Source organism: Rutidosis leptorrhynchoides, chromosome 2, assembly GCF_046630445.1.
Source record: "Rutidosis leptorrhynchoides isolate AG116_Rl617_1_P2 chromosome 2, CSIRO_AGI_Rlap_v1, whole genome shotgun sequence".
Lineage (NCBI taxonomy): Eukaryota > Viridiplantae > Streptophyta > Magnoliopsida > Asterales > Asteraceae > Rutidosis > Rutidosis leptorrhynchoides.
Window position 1 is genome coordinate 343,268,231 of NC_092334.1, and position 9,763 is coordinate 343,277,993.

At 35.6% G+C, this 9,763-nt stretch overlaps 1 protein-coding gene across 1 annotated transcript; it reads right to left on the reverse strand.

Annotated features, from left to right (window-relative positions):
* Window positions 1–6,415: 6,415 nt before the first annotated feature.
* Window positions 6,416–8,696, reverse strand: LOC139891941 (amino acid transporter AVT1I-like). Its single transcript, XM_071874967.1, has 3 exons — window positions 8,546–8,696; window positions 7,382–7,989; window positions 6,416–6,931 (listed from the first exon to the last, which is right to left on the reverse strand). The coding sequence occupies exons 1-3, from the start codon at window positions 8,694–8,696 to the stop codon at window positions 6,416–6,418; spliced, it is 1,275 nt and encodes a 424-aa protein (XP_071731068.1).
* Between the last annotated feature and the right edge of the window lie 1,067 nt (window positions 8,697–9,763).

A 9,763-nucleotide genomic window follows, 5' to 3' on the forward strand; every position in this document is an offset into this window, starting at 1 on the left:
TAAAGTTGTGATTTGGTCAAGTGTTACTAGTTAATCTTAATCTCATATTTCTTGAAACTAAAAGTTAACTTTGTAAGTTCAAGAACATGGAAGTATAACTTTCTAGTTATAACTTCATATACTTGTGTTAGATCTAAGTTTCTATAGCTTATGGTCTTCTTAATTTGTTGTAAATAAGAGCTTGTAAGCTTACATACACTTTACAAGATGAGAATCTAAGTTTCATAACTTATGGTTTCATTAAAGTAAAGATTCAAGTGTTATGACTTAGGATTTAACTTAGTAACTTTAGATCTAGACTTTTGGGTCTTGGATCTTCAAGATCTAACTAAGAACTATGTTCTACAACTTAAGATCTTGATTATTTAGTTTACTTTCAAGTTTGTAGCTTAATATTACTTTTAGAGTTCATGTATGTGTCGGATCTAAGACCTTGATGTAACTTTGGTTCATCAAACTACTTGCAACACTTAATTGAGTTGTGCTACTTATCTTAGACTTACACTTGTGTTATGATGGTAAAAACTTGGTAAAAATAATGTAAACACATCAACGAGTTGTACACTTGAAGCTATGTGCATCAAGGATGAGAACCGTGATGAACATCAAGCACCAAGAACCCACCGGAACACACTGTTTACTGTTTTCTGGAACTTATCAGAATACCTGGGCTACTGTAAAGTTAATTTTCAGTTATCTCTGTTTGAATAGATAATTTTTCGTTTAAGACTCGTCTTAATCCGAGTTACGGTTTAGGATCTATGGCCCTCCGAACGTCACTATGTCCTTTTAATGTTGTGCTGAAAATTCTGACCTACTCGCACTTAAACCGTCGCCACGGTCAAACGAAGACGAGTTTAGTTCCTGAATTTTTACAGCAACTAAAGGACTCATATGCGGATCCATGGCCACTGGTCTCACCTCATTTCAGTTTGTATAGAGGCCGTGACGACTGACCGAAGTCAGCCTTTGTTTTAAACTCTTTTCTAGAATGAAACATACTTTATACTTTTGTTTGATGATGAATGATGATAACCCTTTAGACCTAATTTACATACATTTAAACCTATTGGGACGAATTACTGACTTAGTAACTTTTGACTTAGGTTGAGTACTTTCCGGACCTACATACTTGCTTACTTTCCCGAGTCAACTTTACTACTACTTTTTCACTGTGAGTTATAGCATCCCTTTTTACTTTAACTATTTTGGGAACTGAGAATACATGCGCATTTTACGTTTTACATACTAGGCACGAGTACTTAAACTTTATATATGTGTGGGTTATACAACGGCATAAACTTTCCCCTTAGCTCGGTAACGTTTAGTCATTGGTCTTTGAACCGGTGAACGCGAATCTTAGATATGGATCCATAGGGTTTGATATATCCACTCGGGCTAGTAGCGCTAGCATTTAACGGGTGTTTAATACTTCGTAAATATACGCACTCGCCAAGTGTACTATCAGGGGGTTATAAACGTTAAGTTAGTTACCAAGTACCCACGGTTATACATATACTTTATCATACTGTTTTGAAACGCTGTTTGCAGCACTAAAATCTCGTGGCCTACATTACATTACTGTTATACTTAAACTATAGCTCACCAACCTTTGTGTTGACGTTTTTAAGCATGTTTTTCTCAGGTGCTTAAGGTTGCTTGCTTCCGCTGTTGTACTAGTCTTGCTGATTAGCCACCCGCTGCCTTGTTAGAGTTGTTACCGCATGAAACATTTTATCTTGCATTCAAACTTTATTACTGTTGAACAATGATTTGTAACGACCTAAGGGTCACGTACTATTATTACTTGCTTCCGTTCGTAGAAGCATACTTTTGGTTGTAAAACAATTGACATTGGTTATAACGTCACCTTTTATCATGAATGCAAACTTGTTTTGAAAATGCATATAGTGTTTGACCTTGTAATGATCCTGTTGTTGAAGGTGGTTAAGGGTAGTTGTATTGTGGCACGTGGACATAAAAGGGGAACTCTTTATATGGTTGAAGTGTTTGATGAAGACACGGTGGTTGCTACGGTGAATGTTGAATCCAAATCAACTCTATGGCACCGAAGGCTCGGGCATATGAGTGAAAAAGGTATGAAGATGCTCGTTTCGAGTGGGAGGATTCCGAATTTAAAAAGGGTAGAACTTGGGTTTTGCGAACCATGTGTCTATGGGAAGCAAAAGAATGTGACTTTTGGGAAATCGGGGAATGCACCTAAATTGGAGAAATTGGAGCTTGTTCATACGGATGTATTTGGTCCAACGAATGTAGAATCACATGGAGGTTCTCGCTATTATGTCACCTTCATTGACGACTCCACTCGAAAGGTATGGGTTTATTTTCTTAAAGCTAAATATGATGTATTTAATACATTTGTGAAGTGGAAAGCTATGGTAGAAAATGAGACTAAGTTGAAGGTCAAGTGCTTGAAGTCGGATAATGGAGGAGAATATGGTAGTCTTGAGTTTAAAGACCATTGTGCAAAGCTCGGTATTAGAATGTTGAAAATGGTACCGGAGACACCGCAACACAATGGGGTCACCGAACGTATGAATCATAAGTTAAATGAAAGGGCAAAGAGTATGAGACTACATTCCGGTTTGCCTAAAATGTTTTGGGCGGATGCGGTTAACACGATGGCTTATTTGATAAATAGGGGACCCTCAACACCGTTGGGTTTCCGAATTCCCGAGGAAGAATGGCAAGGTAAGAAGGTGAGTTATGGTCACCTTAGGATCTTTGGGTGTAATGCATATGTAAAGACCAAAGATGCGGATAGAGAAAAGCTTGAAGCTAAGTCAAAGAAGTGTATTTTCGCAGGCTACGGGTCGGATGAAATGGGCTATCGTTGTTGGGATAACGAGGCTAGAAAAGTAATTCATTCTCGCGATGTTACTTTTGATGAAGATTTGGCCTATGGCAAACCGGAAACGGGGAGTCCTAAACCGGGTCATGTTACTTTTGATGATGTTTCTATTGATGATCTTGCAGGTTCTAGTAGGAGTACGAGAAACAATGAATTGCCAATGAACGGTGAGGCATCGGAAAATGCTAATGATGGGGATGGTTTTAAGAAAGCGGTGATGATTCCGAATATAGTGCGAGTTCTAGTGATGAGGAGGACACAGATGAAACCGGTCCAACCATTCCAGTTGCTCCTATACTAAGACGCTCGACTGAAGTGCCCAAACCTAATCCTAGGTATTCTCCATCAGCAAACTACTTGCTCTATACCGAGAATGGTGAACCCGAAAGTTACTTTGAGGCAAGGAAGATAAAAGAATCCATACAATGGGAGCTTGCCATGAAAGAAGAGATGTGGTCACTTGAGAAGAATAAAACTTGGTCACTAGTGAAGTTACCTCATGATAAAAGGGCGTTGCAAAGTAAATGGGTGTATCGAATCAAGAATGAGTTGGATGGCAAGAAAAGGTACAAGGCTCGTTTGGTAGTCAAAGGCTTTCAACAAAAGGAAGGGGTTGACTACAAAAAGATATTTTCACCAGTAGTTAAAATGACTACTATCCGTTTGGTACTTTCTATGGTTGCATCCGAAGACTTACATCTAGAGCAACTAGATGTGAAGACTGCATTCTTGCATGGTGATCTTGTTAAAGAGATCTACATGAGGCAACCCGAGGGCTTTGAGGTAAAGGGTAAAGAGAAGTGGGTTTGTAAGCTAAAGAAAAGTTTGTATGGATTAAAGCAAGCACCTCGGCAATGGTACTTGAAGTTTGATGATTTTTTGAAGAAGATTGGTTTCTTAAGATGTGAAGCGGATCACTGTTGCTACTTGAAGAAACTCAAGTCTTCTTATATAATCTTATTGTTGTATGTTGATGACATGTTACTTGCAGGTTCCAACATGTGCGAAATTAACAAGTTGAAGGGATTACTTTCCCGTGAATTCGAGATGAAAGATCTTGGTGGTGCTAGGCAAATACTTGGCATGAGTATTGTGCGTGATCGTGTGAAAGGTACTCTATACTTGTCTCAATCCAAATATATTGAGAAAGTAGTAGAGAGGTTTAATATGGAGAATTCAAAGGCTCGTTCTATGCCTTTGGGTAGCACGATTAAGTTATCGAAAAGTCAATCACCAAAGACGGTAAAAGACAAAACAGATATGGAAAAAGTTACATATGCATCGGCCGTGGGTAGTATTATGTATGTCATGGTTTGTACAAGACCCGATATTGCTCAAGCAGTGGGAGTTGTAAGTCGTTATATGTCTAATCCGGGGAGGGAAGCGGTCAAATGGTTGCTTCGTTATTTGAAAGGTACTTCTAATATGGGATTGTGTTTCTTCAAAAACAATCTCATACTTAGGGGTTATGCGGATGCTGATTTGGGTGGATGTGATGATTCGGGGAAAAGCACTACGGGTTATGTTTTCACAATAGGGAAGACGGCGGTTAGTTGGATGTCTCGACTACAAAAGAGTGTTGCTTTATCAACCACCGAAGCCGAATATATAGCTATTGCAGAAGCTTCTAAAGAGCTTGTTTGGTTGAAAAACTTCTTAGGTGAGTTGGGTAAAAGACAAGACTATTGCGTCTTGAATTGTGATAATCAAAGTGCGGTTCATCTTGGGAAGAATCCGGTGTTTCATAGTCGTACGAAACACATCAAGATAAGGTATCATTTTATTCGACAACATATAAATGATGGTACTTTATTATTGGAGAAAATCCTTGGTACGAAGAATCCTGCTGATATGTTTACTAAGGTTGTTACGACAGAGAAATTGAGGTTTTGCATGACCTCAATTGGTCTTCTAATAAATTGATGAGAGAAGACCCAACTAGAGAATTAAAGAGTTAATGTTTCAATTCTAACAAGTAGTGTTGAAGACCTTGTATCGAAAGTCTGCTCATCCGAAGTATGTGTTGAGTGTGCGTGTCCCAAATGGAGTTTGGCGGTATAATGGTGGTTTAACGTTCTTGGTTAGATCGTTGATATTTTGGGTTTTCGAAGGTTGGGTTTGTTCAAAGTCTCCAAGTGGGAGATTGTTGGAGATATGGAGAACTTTAAACAATTAGATTAGAGGGAAGATTCCAGGAAACTCACACGAAGCTTCCACGAAGTTGTTAGGAAACTCACATGTAGCTTACACGAAGTTGTTAGGAAACTCACATGTAGCTTCCACGAAGTTGTGAGGAAATTCACATGTAGCTTTCACGAAGCTGTCAAGAAACTCACATGAAGCTTCAAGGAATTGTTTTAGCTTACTCCTTAAACCATTCTATAAATAGACCCTCTTGTAACTCATTGTAAACACACCAAAAATATTCAGTAAATACATTCTCTAGTTGGTCCGTGGACTAAAGCAATCACAGTGATTGCATATAACCACGTTATCTCTTGTGTCGATTTACATTTCTTGCATTTATAATCTTTCGTTCATTAAGTGGGTTAGTAATCTTGTAGAATTACTATCGGTGAGTGATCTTGCTGAATCACTTGCGTTGTTTTGAGTCATAATATCCTTACAGCAGGAACAAGTATCATCCCACTAGAGAGTCGGAAATCCATGCCAAGAGGGAGACTTGTACTTGCGCCCATATTAGCATATGACGGCCCCGACTTCTAAGATAAAAGGGTACTACTAAGTTACTAGCTCATTTCGTGAATAGTGTATCTTTACACGCTATGTAGATGAATGGTACCTTGTTTTTCAAATTGGTAGTTTTGTTGTACTTTTGACCCGCCAACTCAATTTAGTCAAACACATTAGGCTATTACCCTCAACTATGCCATCACCATAACAAGCTTGTCAAGATGATCTTACAAAGCCTTCCAAAAAAATAAAAAATAAAAAAAAAATGATCGTACAAAGACTCAATGATACAGTCACCTCGCAATCAAACTTAACGATTCTATTTAACCAATACTAGAGGGACTAAATCATTCATTTTACTGCCTTCTTATCCATTACATATAGACATACATTGTAAAAATACTCTTCGGGTGGTGAGGGTAAGGGTCACGAAATAATCCGGTTAGACCACGTAAATCAGAGTAAAAATACTCCTCTCCGTTATATATACATATACATAATACATAATACATTGGGATAATTAAGCCTTTGGTAGGAAATGACCACATAAAAACTCTGGAGGTTATAAAAAGATATCGCGCGCAGTCAGTTAAGTAGTATGTGGCTTAATTAACAGTAAGAGTGAGTCTATATAGGAACAACAATGCATACCTTCATTCTTAATGATGATGCATGCCTATTGCTGTTAAAACATGTAAAAGAAATTAAAAAAAGTTGAGTATGTAATTGTTAGGAAAACTTCTATTTCTTACAAAATTGTTATCAGTTACATATCATTCATCATACTTATGAAGTTAACTATTTCAAAATTTTCTGTAGCAAAATATAGCTCTGATGTAACATTGTTGGTCATAGATGGTGTATTATATCTACCAACGATACGTACGTACCCACAACTCCAACAACTAATCCAATCATCACAACGAACCCAACGATCACCAGCTCAATACCATTTTTCTTGTAAATACCTGAAATCTTCAAGTAACACAAACAAGGTATTGTAATTGAACCTGTGGCACTTAATAACGCTCCCACAAGTGACATCAAATATCCAAAGAAAGGGATAGACAGGGCTACAATTACAGTGCTTATCAGCAAGATTGTTCTAACTATGGAGTTAAATAACTTTTTGTTGCAAGAAGATTGAAAGTGAGTTTCGATAGTGTTGACAATTGGTGTTAGCATTAACGCGTATTTAGCTATTGGTGTAACAAGAGTGGTGCATATGGCCACTCTTGAACTAATATGATGAGTTGGAAGGTTTAAGGTGATTTGTGACTCTGCCTTTGAACCAAACATAAGGTAACCAATAATTGCCATCAATGAATAAGTAACCGTACACAGGGCAAAACATATGAACAAGACCTGCAAATGTGAAGCAAAAAGTAAGTTTTTAGTAATAAAATAATGGAGACCGAATATTTAAAGTTTAAAATTTAAGGCACAAATATGTCAAACTTTTACAATGGCGATTTTAGAATCAAAAATTAAAGTGTCCTAATGTGGGCTAATTATAGGTCTGTTGTTGTACAAGCTCTTAATTCAGTGAGTACAACTGATGTTTCTTTGTCACTTAATTCAGTAAGTAAAATTGATGCTTTTGTCACTTAATTCAGTAAGTAAAATTGATGCGTTTATCACTTAATTTAAAAATTGATTTGTTTCTAGGAGACAAAATCAGACACCCCTTCCTCCACATAGGCAAATGTAAACACTGTCAAATTTAGAAAAAAGTAAACTGTGGCTGTTTACTTCCAAAAAACAATTACTAACATGCATTAAGTGCATCAATTAATTTGTATAAGACGCGTTTACCTTTGAGAATTGACGTTGATTTCTCATGGAAGTATAGAGGGTAGGGAAAACAGGATGAGCGCAATAACAGAACGTATACAAGCTAATAGCTGATGGTAGTCCATTCCAGTTTATGACTTTACCCTTTTCATGAAAACCGATATGATCAAATGCACCAGCCCAAAAGATTGAGCCTAAAATGAGCATGGAAGCTAGAACTCCACTAGCGGATATATAAGACAGAACACTCATGCTATTAAAACAACTTGTTGGGAGCAAAATGAATGCAACAAGGATAAGAAATCCATGTTTTAGACCAATACGAGTGCCACTAATGTCAAAACTCACGTGCGGGAATAAGTTACTCAGATTATCACTTTCTAGGATTAGAAAACCTGTTGCGACTAAGTAGAACTCTACGTTCATAGTGATTGATACAATCATTCTCCCTGTTTTCCCAAATGCTCGATCTCCAATATCGGGATAGCTTCTTATTGTTGGATCAGCATCCATACATCTTTTGATTAATAATCCTGTGTAAAAAGTTGAGCTAGCAATAATGAAAAGGAGTATTAAGCTTAACCACCCTCCTGATGCTAATGCATATGGAATTGAGAGTATTCCAACTCCTGTGAATCACATTAAATAGAAGATGTCAGCATCTTTTGAATTAGATTCCTATAAAGTATTGATTGATTGATTGCATATGGGCTTTAGTGAAATGGAGAAATGTTTTGGTTCAAGACTTAACCATCAAGATAGTCTGACCTATTAAAATTTTTACGAGAGGTTTCAGGTTCAAACTTTCAAAGAAAGGGTCGGAAATGGTTACGAGAGAATCTGATTAGGACACATACATCATAATAAAAAACACTCCCTCCTAGCTAGACTGAACATGGATATCTTATTTATTTGGTAGATCATGAATTCATGTCATAAAGGAAGATTGAAAATAGATTTTTACACGATAATGTTTTTTCGATAATCTTTTTTTTTTAACGGCAATTTATAGATTTCATTTTTTTTTCTTACAAATGTATCTTTGAATGTTTGTAGATTTGGAATGGGGTCTCATTATGCATATTTGGTTATTTAATAGTTTTGGAGATTTGTTAATAAATTGGTTTGTTAATATAAAATGATGAAAATAGATAATTTAATAATGGAGATGAAGATATCTGTCACCTGAAAGAGAATTGAGACAATTAAAACAAGTACTAATGAATGATGCATTGTTTATGTTGTTGGTGTATTCTTCTTGTCCTTGTTCCACATCTCCACTGTTAAGCACTAGTGGTATTGTAAGAGAGTAATTTTCCTGGTTTTTGGCCTCCATTATTAACTGTTTTTCTCACATAAACAATGAGAATTAGTTGTATATTTATTGCTAAATTAAGTAATGTTTTATTGCTTTAAATAAACAGTTTACCGGGATATTGGGTGGGACATTCCACATTCTCCAGGCATCTTCTATTTTACACATTATCAATCAAAATTATTAATTTCATACTTTTAATCTTTTAAAATTAGTTTATATATATTTATATTTATATTATTTCAATTTTAATTCAATTTACGTACTCACTATCTAATTAAAGGTTTCTTAAACAGATAATGTTTTCTCTATTTAAGTTATCTAGAATGTACGTGAATTGTTAAATATATGTACACATAACATCTAAACTATATGTTATTAATATCCTTCCTCCAATAAAAATTGGAGTAACATAAGTAATATTAAAATTACCTAAGTTATGTATTATTGTTATAGCTAGGATAAGTAAATTTGATTACATAACTACGTTAACCTGTTATTAATTTTAATGTGCACCCTGTTATAATATATAAATATATATATATATAAATGGATAGTCAATTATTGATACACAAAAGTAATATTATTGTATTACCTAAACTTGTGATATTTTTGCTATAAATAGCCATGAATGCAAGCATTAAACTTGCACCATTTCTCACACTTACAAAGTGTTTCTTTCTTTCTCTCCATTATCATCTTTGTTCTTACACTTCATTATTAGTATTCTTAATCAAGAATCAAATCACTAAAGGTAGTTATAAGCCTACTGAATTATAACATCAAGAATCAAACCACTAAAGGTAGTTATAAGCCTACTGAATTATAACACGTTATCAGCACGATAATCTTAATACTAATTATGGTTGGCTCTGCCACCTAAATGATATATGGTCGGTTATACCACCTGAATAATATATGGTCGACACTGTCGTCTAATTATCATTTATGTTACTAACATTTATATTTCAATTATCTAACATTTATATGGCCGACACTGTCGCCTAATTATCATTTATGTTACTAACATTTATATTTCTATTATCTAACATTTATATGGCCGACACTGTCGCCTAATTATCATTTAT